The sequence below is a fragment of the Macaca thibetana genome, chromosome 1 (genome assembly GCF_024542745.1).
Source record: "Macaca thibetana thibetana isolate TM-01 chromosome 1, ASM2454274v1, whole genome shotgun sequence".
NCBI classification, from domain to species: Eukaryota; Metazoa; Chordata; class Mammalia; order Primates; family Cercopithecidae; genus Macaca; species Macaca thibetana.
The window spans coordinates 94,246,816-94,261,452 of NC_065578.1; the positions used below are offsets into that span (position 1 = coordinate 94,246,816).

At 44.9% G+C, this 14,637-nt stretch overlaps 1 protein-coding gene across 4 annotated transcripts in view; it reads left to right on the forward strand.

Annotated features, from left to right (window-relative positions):
- Positions 1–14,637, forward strand: part of SLC44A3 (solute carrier family 44 member 3) — a 72,763-nt gene that overhangs the window by 14,599 nt on the left and 43,527 nt on the right. For all 4 annotated transcript variants that reach the window (XM_050778182.1, XM_050778191.1, XM_050778194.1 and 1 more), the window contains exons 6-9: positions 3,072–3,232; positions 5,399–5,488; positions 7,760–7,884; positions 11,050–11,236. In XM_050778182.1, coding sequence (XP_050634139.1) covers positions 3,072–3,232; positions 5,399–5,488; positions 7,760–7,884; positions 11,050–11,236 — 563 coding nt within the window. The remainder of the gene's footprint in view (positions 1–3,071; positions 3,233–5,398; positions 5,489–7,759; positions 7,885–11,049; positions 11,237–14,637) is intronic.

Consider the following 14,637-nt stretch of genomic DNA (forward strand, 5'->3'; position numbering starts at 1 on the left):
GCCCGCTACCATGCCCAGCTAATTTTTGTATTTTTATTAGCGATGGGATTTCACCATGTTGGCCAGGCTTGTCTCAAAATCCTGACCTCAAATGATCCACTCGCCTTGGCCTCCCAAAGTGCTAGGATTACCGGTGTGAGCCACTGCGCCCGGTGAAAGGGATAAATCTTTACTTCTTCCTCCCAGAGGTGGAATTTCCCTCCCTTTGAGAGTGGGCTAGGCTTAGTGACTCATTTCCAAGAAATAGAGGGAAAAGAGAAAAATAACAACTTTACATGGAGAAACCTGGCAGGTACCACCTTAACCAGGTGATCAAGATCAACTTCACCAGTGTAGTCATGTTCCCTGATAGGATGAGAAAGGTACTTCACCTCTGTGGCAGTCTCCCAAAAACCTTTTGACTGTAGTCTAATCATGAGAAAACATGAGAGAAATTCTACAAATTTAGGGACATTTTACAAAATACCTGACTATGAATCTTCAGAAATGTCAAGGTCACGAGAAACAAGGAAAAAGTAAGAAACTTGGCACAGTCCAGGCATAGTGGTTCACACCTGTAATCCTAACTAACACTTTGGGAGCAGAGGTGGGAGGATGGCTTGAACTCAGGAGTTCAAGACTGGTTTGGGCAACATGGCAAGACTCTGTCTCTACAAAATATATAAACTGTCATGACCAAAGAGGAGACATGACAATTAAATGCCATGTGCTATCCTGAATTGGATCCTGGAATGGAAAAAGGATGTTATGGTAAAATCCAAATAAAGGTTGTAGTTTAGTTAGTAGTTTAGTGCCAATGTTAAATCTTAATTTTCACAACTATACTGTGGTTAGGTAAGACATTCACGTTAGGGGAAGGTGAGTGAAGGATACACAGAGGAACCCTCTACTATTGTTGCAATTCTTTTGTAACTCTAAAATTATTCAGAAATTAAAAGTTTATTTTAAAAAATGCTCTTCTTATCAACTTCCAACTCTTTTATGCTCTCAGAATGGATGTGGGTTTGAGAATAATCTAACCACTTTTCTCCCACCTCTTTTTTGGCACACCCTGAATGGTGGAGTCTGGCATCTCATTTTGGAGTATAATTTTTATTATATTTGAGCTCAGCTGCAAATTCCATTTAAATTTCCTGTGATACTTACATATGCTAATAAAAGTCTCCAGAATGGTTTGCAGGACACCAAAAACAATGGGTGCCTGTGAGGAAATGTACTTCAGTAGCTCAGGGACAAGGAAAGGCAATTTCTTGCTGTTTGGTCTTTTGTACCTTTTGGAATTTAAGCCATGTGAATGTATTACCCCTTCAAAAATGTAATTTACAAAAATACCCTTTGTGTTACTTTTCTCTTGACCCAGTATCCAGTGACTCAGGAACTGTTTCTGTAATATTGAGACTTCTGGAGAAAGATTTTTCCATGTGTTCTAGGTTGTGCTTCATTAGAAATTTGGAAAGTAATTTCTTTTCTTCAGGGCAATGAAATCTTGTTAACATTTGGGTTCTCCTTTGTTTCATTCTTATACATTGCACAAAATGATTGGTGATTGGGTTTTGAGCAGCTTTTTAGATAATTTGACACTTCTTTGGTTGGGATTATTTCCACCATTTGGGGTTCATGGAAAGAAAGAAGAACAGGACCTGGCGAAGGTATCAGTGGCCTTATGAAGATTCATTAGAATGCATATTCCTCGGCTATTTTACATTTCAGGAAGGGGCTAAAAAAAGGCCAACTTTCTCATCTACCCAAGGCAGTTAACTGCAGCATCAATCATACATTTACTATTCATTTATTGAGTACCCACTGTTCATAGCAAGGCCCTCAAGTCTCATATGCCTTCCTAAACAGGACGGAATTAAGCTAATAGTGTCATTAACATGGCTTCTGTCTCATCCAGTTCACATCCCTAATAGTTCCTTACAGAAATAAAGTTCTTTTGTTGGAGTTGGTACTTTGTTTCTAAGAAGGGCTAAGACAGGAGAGTAAAAAATGTGGTTCCCGCTGGGCACAGTGGCTCATGCCTGTAATCCCAACACTTTGGGACGTCAAGGTGGGTGGATCATTTGAGCTCATGTTGCCCCCAGCCTGGGCAACAACTTGGTGAAACTCTGTCTCTACAAAAAACAAAAATTAGCTGGGTGTGGTGGCACATGCCTGTAGCAGGAAGCTGAGGTGGGAGAATAGCGTGGGCCCTGGAGGCGGAGGTTGCACTGGCCGGTGATCGAGCCACTGTACTCCAGCGCAGGTGACAGAGCCAGACCCTGTCTCAAAAAAAAAAGAAAAGAAAGAAAGAAAAAAAGTGGTTACCCATAAATAAAATGTAGTACATGTACACATACCACAGAGTAGTATTTAGCCTTAAAAAAGAAGAAATCCTGCTGTTTGCAACAATATGGATGAACCAGAGGATATTATGTCAAATGAAATAAATCAGGTACATAAGGGCAAATCTCATGCATGATCCTAGTTTTATGTGGAATCTAATAAAGTCAAATTCATGGAAACAGAGAATAGAATGCTGGTTATCAGGGATGCGGGCAGGGGAAATGAAAGATGTTGATCAAAGGATATAAGTTTCTGTTACGTAGGGTGAATAAATTCTAGATACATGAAGTAGAGCATGGTGACTATAGTTCATAATACTGTATTGTATATTTGAAATTTGATACAACAGATCTTCAGTGTTCTCAAAATACGATAACTATGGGAATTGATGGATATGTTCATTAGCTTAACTGTAGCAATCGTTGCACAAAGTTTATATATATCAAAACATCACCTTGTATACCTTAAATATATGCAATTTTTATTTTTAAAAATGTTGCTCCCCAAGTTTAGGTTTTTGGTTTCTGTGAGTCCCCATAATCAACTTCCTATTCAGAATACAACTAATGATGCAGCAGAGCACACCTGCCTGGCTTTCTAAGGTGTGCTCTGCAAATGGCATGCTGGGCCCTGCTCTATTGCTATAGTTCTTAAGCATTTTTGGTTATTGAGAATGTTAAATAAACATCTTTTAAAGATAAATATTAAATAAACATTTTTGCCATGTTTTCTATTTCTATTTTTAGCAAGTCATTTCCCTTATTTAACCGATGCATCCCTCAAACACCTGAGTGCTACTCCCTGTTTGCATCTGTTTGGATAAATGATGGTGACACCCTCCACCGAATTCTAAGTGGAATCATGTCGGGAAGAGATACAATCCTTGGCCTGTGTATCCTCACATTAGGTAATTCTCAGTTAAGTTAATTTTAGTAATTGTTTACGGAATGCCAAAGTTCCTAGCACTTTTATACGTTGTACAATGAAAATTAGCCTCTTGATTTAAATTTAAAACTTTGTATTTTTTTATAGATATTTTCGGTGTTTCAGATTTAAGGGGGATGGGGCAATAAGAATAGAGGAACAGCTGGCCCTCTGGCAGTAAGCCTCAGTGGGTGGGGTTGCCTTGATATACTGACCATGCCCTAGTGTCTGCTCCTCACTGGGGATGGGTATATAAAGCAGATTGCTAATTTGTGGATGGGACATGAAAAATACAACTGTCAGAGTGACCAGAAACCATGTCTTCTGGCCAAACATGCCTCCACCTGTAGGTGAACCAGATCAGAAGGCTGCTTGGTGAGCAGGGCAAGGACATGTGTGCATCCATGTTAAATGGAGTCAGACTGCAAGGGCCTGCTGTATCCTGCTCCTCTAAGAGACATATCTGCTTTGGGTTGTGGACAGGTCAAGGCCTTAAGCCTTCTCTGGGCATTTCTGGAAGCAGCTACCCACTCTTGACCGTTTGAGTTCCCATTTTCTATGTTTCAGTTGGCTGAAATCAAGAGCCAACTTTCTCTTTGAACAGGTTAATACACTCTGCTCCTTTAGACAGTGGTAAGAGCCTGTTGTCTCCTTGCTTTCCAGTGGCAGCCCCCCAACCTGTTGGATGAGAGAAACTCTTTGGTCAGACATTAACATATTTCTAACAGTTAACAAATTGAGTTTTCCACAGTTTCTTTACTAAAAGGTTCCTAATTCCTAAATGCTTGGGGATATTTAACTAGTCACCATTATGACTTTCAGACTTCTTATTGAGGCTGAAAATGACTTCAGTTGACTCAAACAAGATGCTTTGACTACCAGATAATGGCTTGGTTACAATATATAACAAAAAATCCTCAGGTTATTCCTGATATCTTATAGAATGACCTAATGTCCCTGCAAGGACATAGTCATGTACTTATTAGATTCATAATGGTATTAACAGCTGTCGTTTACTGTGCCAGGCATTGTACTTATTCTTCACTCATTAAAACCTCATCAGAATCCCAGTACCACTCGTAAGAGAGGAAACTGAGGCTTAGAGAGGTTTAGAACTTGGCCAGTATTGCACACCTAGGAGAAGAGGTGGCAGAACTAAGACTCAAACCCAGATCTGTGTGATCCCAAAACCCACCTTACTAAACATAACTCCGATCTAGATGCAATCCTAATTTCCTATGTCAAAAAAGGTACGTACAGCTTATTTCATGGTTAGGATCTTAAATTCTTCATTTTAAAGACATTAATCTTTCATATTTAATAAGAGTACCTTAGAACATGTAAAGTCAGAACTTTACATAAGCCCAGTAAAGTCAAAAGATTTAAGTGTGATAAGAATTTATATATATATATATATTTTAAGTTCTAGGGTACATGTGCACAATGTGCAGGTTTGTTACATATGTATACATGTGCCATGTTGGTGTGCTGCACCCATGTGATAAGAATTTTAAATGGTTCATTTGAACTTGTAGGAAAAAAAGATTTGGGCATTTGAGAATAATATTGCTATAAATTTTTTTTTCTTTTTTTTTTTTTACTGAGACAGAGTCTTGCTCTGTCGCCCAGGCTGGAGTGCAGTGGCGCCATCTTGGCTCACTGTAAGCTCCGCCTCCCAAGTTCAAGCAATTGTCGTGCCTCAGCCTCCTAAGTAGCTGGGATTACAGGTGCCTGCCACCAAGCCCGGCTAATTTTTTGTATTTTTGGTAGAGACAGGGTTTCGCCATGTTGGCCAGGCTGTTCTCAAATTCCTGACCTCAGGTGATCCACCCGCCTCAGCCTCCGAAAGTGCTGGGATTATAGGCATGAGCCACCACGCCCAGCCAAAATTTTTTTATTTTTAAGAAGAATACTAGGACTTCCAGAGACTGGCTTACCACACTTGATTGAATGGTGCGTCAGAGACTGCCCCGCATATACCTTGTTATTTTTATTTAGTGTTTAGTAGATATCCCAAGATATTTAGGGTTTGAATGAAATCCTCAGCCATCACTGTTCTATTCTGGAGGGTTTTGTCATTGCAGTGCTACCATCATCTCCCCTACCCTTTGTTGCTATTGAGGTTTATGTGTTTTGCTTAATTTTTCAGCCTTGTCTTTGGCCATGATGTTTACCTTCAGATTCATCACCACCCTTCTGGTTAACATTTTCATTTCATTGGTTATTTTGGGATTGTTGTGTAAGTATTTCTCTACTTGACTGATTTCTTTTTGATTAAATGAAAAGCCTTTCCATTAAGTATAGAACTTAAACATTGGCATTTGTAAGCTACATGAAGTCTTAAAGAGTATCTAGCCCTGTCACTTTACAAATGAGAAATCTCGGCCCCAGGGAGGACAACGGGAGTTGCTATGTCTCACAGACAGTGCAAAGTTAATGACCAATCTTTTTTCTTTTCTTTTTTTTTTTTTTTTTGTCTTTCTGTCTTTCTCTCTTTATTTCTGTCTTTCTGTCTTTCTCTTTCTTTCTCTTTCTCTCTTTCTCTCCTTCCTTCCTTCCTTCCTTTCTCTCTCTTTCTTTCTTTCTTTCTTTCTTTCTTTCTTTCTTTCTTTCTTTCTTTCTTTCTTTCTTTCTTTCTTTCTTTCTTTCTTTCCTCCCTCCCTCCCTCCCTCCCTCCCTCCCTCCCTCCCTCCCTCCCTGCCTGCCTGCCTGCCTGCCTGCCTGCCTGCCTGCCTTCTTTCCTTCCTTCCTTCCTTCCTTCCTTCCTTCCTTCCTTCCTTCCTTCCTTCCTTCCTTCCTTCCTTCCTTCCTTTTCTTGGCAGGCTCTCACTTTGTTGCCCAGGCTGGAATGCCGTGGCGTGAACGTGGCTCACTGTAGCCTCAACCTCCTGGGCTCAAGTAATCCCCCTGTCTCAGTCCCCAAGTAGCTGGGACTGCAGGCACATGCCACTACACCCAGCTAATTTTTGTATTTTTTGTAGAGATGGGGTTTTGCCATGTTGCCCAGGCTGGTCTCCAACTCCTGAGCTCAAGCGATCCGCCCACCTTGGCCTCCCAAAGTTGCTGGGATTACAGGCGTGAGTCACCACATCCAGCCAAATCCGTTGTTTTTTCTGCTATGTTATGCTGCCCCTGAGATGAACTTTCCAATAGTGTGAGCTGGTATCCATAACGTTAAAAGAGAATCCCAGTACCCATTGGGAGTATTTTAAAGGATTTCTTCTGAATGTGCGCCTCACCCATTGGCACATGGGTGCCCATAGTTGTCATGCAAAGGCTCTGACCAGCCAGAAGACACACAGGCCTGCGTGGAAGCAGAGTCCTGGAGACCCTGTACTGTGCCCATATTTCCCTCCCGATTGCTGGATCGTGGATCTCACCAGCAGTTGTTGGGAAAGAGGTCTGAGGGACAAGGGCACACAGGAGGCTCAAGGCAGCAGCCATTTACCAACTGGTGTGGCATACAGTAAGGTGTCACTTAATGATGGGGAGGGATGTGTTCTGAGAAATGCATCACTCAGCAATTTCCTCATTGTGTGAACATCATAGAGTGCACTTACACAAACCTAGATGGTAGAGCCTACTACACACCCGGGCACACAGTATAACCTATTACTCCTAGGCTACCAACCTGCACAGCGTGCTAAACTGTACAGAATACTGTTGGCAGCTGTAACAGAATGGTCAGTATTTGTGTATCTAAACACATGTAAACACGGAAAAGTACAGCATTATTAATCTCATGAACCACCATCATATATACAGTCCATTGTTGATCCAAATATCATCATGCAGTGATGACTATATTTTAATTTTTAAAAACTGACGTGATTGTCATGTTCCATTCCCCTGAGTCATCAGCTCTGCCCTCAGCAACATGGAGCCCTGTAGCCCTGCGTTGGAGGACAGGCACAATGACTTCTGAGGGAGGTTTCTTCCTGTCCACTCCAACCTTCCTATAGTTACTGTGGATATGGCATAAGGTGGTATTTCTTACCTAAATGTGGAGTACTTGCAACATCAGGGCATCTTCCAAATGAGCTTCTGACTTCCGTGATTCCCACAGGCCATGTAAATTCGCCCGGTTTTGTGGGTGAGCAGCCAACATCCAGGCTCCCACAGGAGATATCACCAGCAGAGCTTGCTTAAAACATTTAGACAGTGAGCTCTAGCCTTGTCCCTCTCACCATCCTGTCCATGGGGTTTTCCTCCTGCTCGCGTCCAGACCCAACCTGTGGGTTAGGCGCCTGTGTTCTGAGGTCACCATCCTGGGTCTCCCAAAACAAGCATCATCCCAGAACTTGTGGGTCCTCTATGGGTTGCCCTGGCTCTGCCCAGCTTCTTCAGAGGGCAGCAGTTGCCTGTTGGGTCTGAGTATTTGGGACCCAGTGCCAGAGCAGCGCCACACAGCCAGTGGGCAGTGGCTGGACTTCCCTGAATGATTCTGTGTGCTGGGGAAAGGTTATCTCATGGCGCGTGCCCTGAGCTCTGCTACTGTTCTCTTTTCTAGTTGTCTGCGGTGTCTTATGGTGGCTGTATTATGACTATACCAATGACCTCAGCATAGAATTGGACACAGAAAGGGAAAATATGAAGTGTGTGCTGGGGTTTGCTATCGTATCTACAGGCATCACGGTAAGAAATGCTCTTCCAGCAGTAGGTCAGGTAGCCAGCCAGAACTCTGAAATCCAAATCATTGAATTCTAGCCAAAAACAACTAGAATTTGTTTTTCTTTTGATTCAGAATGTGCCTTCTTTGGATTTGAGATAACTGTGTAGGAATAAATCAAAACCCTCCAAAAATAAGAAAAAAAAAGGTTTTAGTTCTTCTTCCCAAGTCATTTCTGCCACCTCCCAGAGACTGCTGTGTTATCCCTGTTGTTGCACTGTTCTCAGTCCTGAGGGGCTACAAGGTGGGCATGGTGGATGGGCGGAGGCAGGCTTACAGCGGTTCCCATTCCCTGTTTGTGAGGAGCAGTTTCCTTTTGCCAGTGTATGCTCAGCTCCCACTGCCCTCTAGCACACAGAGCCCTTTGTTTCCAAACCCACTGGCCACTGGGTTATTTTGGTGTTCAAAGAAACTGCTGCCTCCTCAGTGAACTCTCTAGTTGAAAACAGGCCAACTTAGAATATTGAGGGAGCAGGTATTAGTTATTGGCAGTGAGTGGTTGGCAACCAGATGTCATTCAGGACCCTCTCCAGGGGCCATTAGGAAGGCTACAATCACAAGGCCCTGGGGCAGGCCCTGCACTGGCTTCAGGTCACCCAGAGTTGTTCTTGCTGGTGTGTTGGTTACTGACTGTTCTGTGGAACAGCTGCAGAGCCAGGGGTTTCCACAAGCCCATTGAATCTTGCAGCAAATGCAGATTCTCACACCAACAAAATTCTCTCATAGGAAATCCTTCTGTTCCCATATTTGGTAGTTTTCACATTTTCTCCTTTCCACGGTGAGGTTTTGGGTTTGTGATCTTCACATAAAATGTGCCAAGGAGCAAGGGTATAATAAAGTAAAGCACTTGGTTGCTCTTGCCTCAGGCGGGGACCAGGCTGGACACTCAACAGAGTCTGCAAAGGAGGCTAGAGATGAAAGGGCTTCCGCATTCCCCAGGCTGGGCATGGGGGAAGAGGAGCTGGCCTGGGAGCTGGGAAGGGTCCGGTTCCTCCGTCTATCCTCCACAGGGCTCCCTTTGGGTTTACACACTGCACCATTTATGCCACCCAGCTCTCAGGGCCAGGGCAAGGTTAGGGAGAGGGGAGGCCGTGTGAGCAGAGAGGCTATTTTCACCTGTGTCCATGAGTTCTGCACAGGGGCTGCTCCAGAAGGCAGAATTGAGTCCCAGCTTACCTCCTGTTCATTTGTCATGAGTTCTTACCAATTCCTGGTAAGAACTGGATGAGCTAGTTCACTCATCCTCAGAAAAGCCCAGATGGGAGTTCCTCCTCAGCCTTTACAACTGAAGGGTCTCCTGTAGGTGTCTTGTGGGGCCTCTCCTGACACCCCTCCCTGTGTGGTCAGGAGGCTGTGCTCCCAGATCCTGGAGCAGCTTCTGCACAGTTTATCCCACTGTCATCTGACTGTCTTTCCTCCACTTGACTGTTGAGGGCAGAAATGCTCCAGCACAGCTGGAAGAGAAAGAGCATCTCAGGCCAAGGGCACAGCATACATGAGGACACATGGGCAGGGGAGTGACTTGCAGGAAGTTCCCTTGATGGAAGCCTGAGATGCAGGTGCAGGGAGGGTCATGTCAGGAAGGTCCTGATCTGCAATGATGATAGGTTTGTTCTTTCTCCAGAGGCAATGGGGCGCCGTGGATGGATTTTGAGCCGGGAAACACCGTCTTTTGTCTTTGCACTTTCCAAAGGTCTCCTTCGCTGTGGAGTGGAGGAGGGATTGAGTTGGGGGGCGGGCGGGGTCAGGGAGGTTAAATGCAGAAAGCTAATGAGGTTATTGGGGTCTAGAAGAAAGAGGCTGAGACTCAAGCTGTGGCCTCAGCAGTGAAAATAGAGAGGAAAGGATGACATGAGAGGTATTGAGGAAACTGAACCAGAGGTAATTGGGATTGTGCTGGGTACTTTGCCAGTCCTTGACAATAAGAAAGGCCCTGCTCTCTAGGAGCCTAATCTAATGGGAGATTCAGATGAGAAAACATTTATAGAATATGTTAAATAGTAAATAGGGTAAGTGTGGAATAAAGTGGGAGCACACAAGAGGGGAACCTAACTTACTCTTGGAGAGTCCAGAAAAATTAGGGCCAGTGGAGATAAAGAATACAGGGGGAAGAGGAGGTTCTAGTGTGAAGATAATGAATTTGATTCAGGATAAACTGAGTTTGACATACTGTAGGACATCCATGGCCTTGTCAATAACTGATGTGCTTATTCTTCCAGCACCTAGAGAAAAGTGAGGCTGGAGGTTTTTATTTGGAGGTTGTCAGCATCTAGGAAGGATGCTAAAAGCACAGAGGAATAGGAGATACCCCTAGAAGATCTCAAGAAGCAGCAATTAAAGAAGTAGGAGAGCTAAAGGAAAGATCATGGAAGCCAAGGGAGGAAAATGTTTTGAGAAAAGAGGAGTGGACAAGGGATCTGATGCCATGCTGAAGTCAAGCAAGACCTGGAATGTTTCTATGGCATTTAACACTCAGGAGGTCACATGAAGTGACTTCAGGGAGAGCCATTTCAAAAGTATGTTGGGGTCTGGATGTTTGTGAGTGGTTGAAGAATGAGTTGGAGTGTGGAAGTACAGATGATGGGTGTAGACAAGCCAAGAAGCTCGGCCATGAAAGGAGTAAGAGATGGCAGTGGCTGGATGGGGTTGGAGGAGTGCAGAATGGTTTGTTTCATTAATATGAGATTTGTAAATGTTTATATGCAGGGAGGGAACGCTAGAAGAAGGCACAGAAGGTGGCTTTGAGTCTTTTTGCCTCATACTCATATTCGCTTGCCTTTTGCAATATCTTGGGTTCTGTGGGATGTGGAGGGGAGGATATAAGACAGTTCCTTGACATTAGAAGACCTTATTCTCATTTTATATTTTTCTCTGACCAGACTACAAGGCCTTTTATGGAGGGACTGTGTCTTGTTCACTATTATATCTATTAAGATCTATTCCAGGGGCCAGCACTTACTAGATGCTCAATTAGTGTTTGCGAATGCACCTGTAAAATTATAACAAAGTAGTGAGTAACTATCTTAAAAGAGCTGTTTGCTGAGATGTCATAATAATAATAGGGCTTGCTTTAAGCTCTACCCAGTTCTCCATTATTTGAAAGTAATTTACTCAAACCCCTTTCTCACCAGGCAGTCCTGCTCGTCTTGATTTTTGTTCTCAGAAAGAGAATAAAATTGACAGTTGAGCTTTTCCAAATCACAAATAAAGCCATCAGCAGTGCTCCCTTCCTGCTGTTCCAGCCACTGTGGACATTTGCCATCCTCATTTTCTTCTGGGTCCTCTGGGTGGCTGTGCTGCTGAGCCTGGGAACTGCAGGTAAGGGACAGTGGGTGTGGGTTCCATCACCTTGGAGTCACACACAGAAGACCATTTTGGAACCATTAGCCTGTTTCTGTAGGCACCAAACCCCTCCTTCAGCCAGAGGTGTCTGATGACAGCAGTGATGGTGTTAGGGGCTCTGTCATGGGGGAAAGTGGGAAGTTCTTTTACCTCTTTTGTATTGGTTTTAAAGAAGCTGGGTTTGTGTTTCACGAGAGAATAAATTCAGTAAGGACTGAAAGCTCTAGGAAAAACTGCAATATGAACAAAAGCCAATAGTAAGAATGTTACCAGATGTCTCCAGGTATAAATTTTATCCAAGGTAATTTGCCAACCCCTATCAAACCAGTAGGTGATAAAGAAGAACCCAGGAAAGACTCTATTAAAAATGTGTTATGCGGCCGGGCGCTGTGGCTCATGCCTGTAATCCCAGCACTTTGGTAGGCTGAGGTGGGTAGATCATGAGGTCAGGAGTTTGAGACCAGCCTGACCAACATGGTGAAACCCTCTCTCTACTAAAAATACAAAAATTAGCTGGGCATGGTGGCATGCATCTGTAGTCTCAGCTGCTCGGGAGGCTGAGGCAGGATAATTGCTTGAACCTGGGAGGTGGAAGTTGCAGTGAGCCAAGATCATGCCACTGCCCTCTAGCCTGGGTGACAGAGCAAGACTCCGTCTCAAAAAAAAAAAAATGTGTTATGCCCCACAGAGCCAGTGTACATTTAAAGCAAACTCATAGTTCACATGCCTTGGTCCTGAAAAGACAAGATTCTCTCCTCCATCCTTTTTTCATATCCACATAGTCGTTCTTCAGCTGGGCTATTCCTCAGAATCGGCTTTGGTGCTTTATTAAAATGCAGTTATCTGAGCCCCAGCCTCAGAGATTCTGATTCACGTGGTTTGGGGTGGGACCTAGTATATGTTTTTGTAAAGCTCCATAACAGGGCAACCATATTCTAAAGCAGCACTATTCAGAGTGCAGTCTGAAGCCAGACAAGGAGCTTAGCTAGAATGGACATCAATCCATTGCTTCCTTCATTGAGAAAGTCTTGCTGTGGAAAAAAACAATGTCAGCTGAGAAACAGTGTGCTTAGTGATGCGGTTGATCTACATTCTGGCACAAGCTGTTTATCTCACTAACAATGTGAGGTCAGACAGCTTGTCTGTGGACCACACTTTGAGTGGCACTGTCTAGATCTCTTCTAACTCCTCTTTGATTTTCTTAAGACCCAAATTCAGTACACATGGATGCAAGTACAAAAGAGTAAGTGGCTTCCTGAGACTGTCACCAGACAGATAAGGACCACAGCTGATGTCAAAGCAGCAAGGCTGATGCAGTTCCTTAACGTTTTCTCAAGTTTATCTTGTCCTTTACCGGCTCCAGTTATATAAGTAAGAACAGCTGCTATGTAATAGATTCTTAGTAACTCAGTCCCCTTCCTTCTCCTCTGGAGCTAACTGAGGCCACAGTGCCAAGACGGTCAGCAGGCTCCCTAGAAGATGCAGCCCTTGGAGGCCTATGTTTCCACCTTCAGAGGTGCATAGGGGCGTTCTGCTGGGGGCTCCCTGGAAGCTCGCTGAAGGCCTGCAGTGAACTTCTGATAATTACCCAGGGAGGAACATTGGTCAAAGGAGTGTAATCCATCAGAATGAGGTTTGTCTGGGAGTGAAAGAAAACTCAAAACAACAGTGGCTAAAGTAGGATGTAAGGTAATTTCTCTGTCACACAGATGAAGTCCACACGGAGAGGATCCATCCCAGCCTAGTTCCCTAGAGCTCAAGGACTCAGGCACCTGCTTTCTTCTTCTGCAGCCTCTGCCCTTGCTTCCACCTCATAGTGAACGGCCGCTCAGGCTCCCACTGCCATGCCTTATTCCGACCTTGAGGGTGGCAGGGAGGAAAGCGAGCATGCCGCTCCCAGAAGTCACAGGTGGCACTTCCACCCACACCTCACCAGCCAGGTCCCAGTTACATAGCAGCACTTGTCTGCAAGCGACACCAGGAAATGTAGTTTTATTTTCGGCAGCCACGCACCATTTAAAAATCAGAGGTTCCATTACCAAGAAAAGAGGGGAGAATAGATACCATGAGACAGGTGAAGTCTCAGCATTGGATGGTCTTCCTCAAGGGAGCTTGAAGGGGGCTCAGCCCTGGTCAGAAGGGAAGGGCAGTGGCCCCGGTGCATGAAGTGAAACAAACCTTTGTTGAAAATGTCCTAGATTCTAATCTCTGTATGGATGCTTTCTTATGTTCTGTCCCCCAGGCATCACAGTCCCCATGTGACGTGGGTATCGTTATGCTCAAGTTACAGGCAGGAAAATTGAGGTTCTGAGGAAGTCACGTGTCTGAGGTCATACAGCTGGGAGGCATGACGTGCTGTGACTCCAGGCTTTGAAACAGAGCCTGTGCTCTTTCCACTACCTCACACCTCCCTTGCATCTGAGATTGAAAGCTAGGAAATAAAAATAGGCCTCTTCAAATTTGCTCAGGATGAAGCTGAGCTTCACTGGGGACCATAGCAGTTGGCTGGTGGATGTGGGCTGTGCCCATAATGTGTCTGGGGCTCGAGGTTGACAGCCAGAGCGAGCTGGGGATGAGGTGTGATGGAGGTGGTGGCAGTGGCCCTGGGCAGCGGCACTGTAGGGCTTGTACCCTCGCCTCTAGAGAATCACCAGAGAAACAGTGAGGTCTTAGGAAATACGGCTCAGGACCAGTGAAGGACCCTCCTCTTCCTGCCTCCTTCAGTGCAGCCAGTCCAGCCAGGGGGCTCCTGTTGGCTGTGAATCTGGGTAAAAGGAACTGTGTCTATGGCTAGACCCCATGATGTTTTGGAGCAGGGATGGTTTTAATTTAATTGAGAAGTATTTGGTGGGCACTGTGGGGATGAGGTGCTGAGCACGGCACTAGTGGGAGGTAGGAAACAAGATTGAGGTCGTCTCTCTGCCCTCAGTACTTACAGTCGAGCAGGATGGTCCAACAATGAAACGTGTGATTGCAGCGAAGGTTGATGGATATCATGATTAGAGGAATCTGGGGAGCTACGGGAGCAGCAGAACAAGGCTGTAACCCGTGCTGCGAGTCAGGGAGGGCTTCTCAGAAGGCAGGCTGGAAATTGCCAGGTCGAAAAATACAGAAAGAGACAAAGGGGGATGCAGTGGGGGTCAAGACAGCACAACGAGAGGACCTGGCCACAGGGGTCAAGGGAAGAGCCCAGGCCAGTGAAATCAGAGAGGAACAAGCCCTAAGGCCGGCTTGGGCGTGAACTGTCAGCCTGTGCCCCTTAACTGCCAGCCTGTGCCCCTGCGTAGGCCTAGGTTGGGCCCAGGGCTTAGTGGCCTCCACTGCAGAGAGACCTGGAGGTTATTCTTCAGGGCTGAAGGTCGTGTGTCATTCTGCAG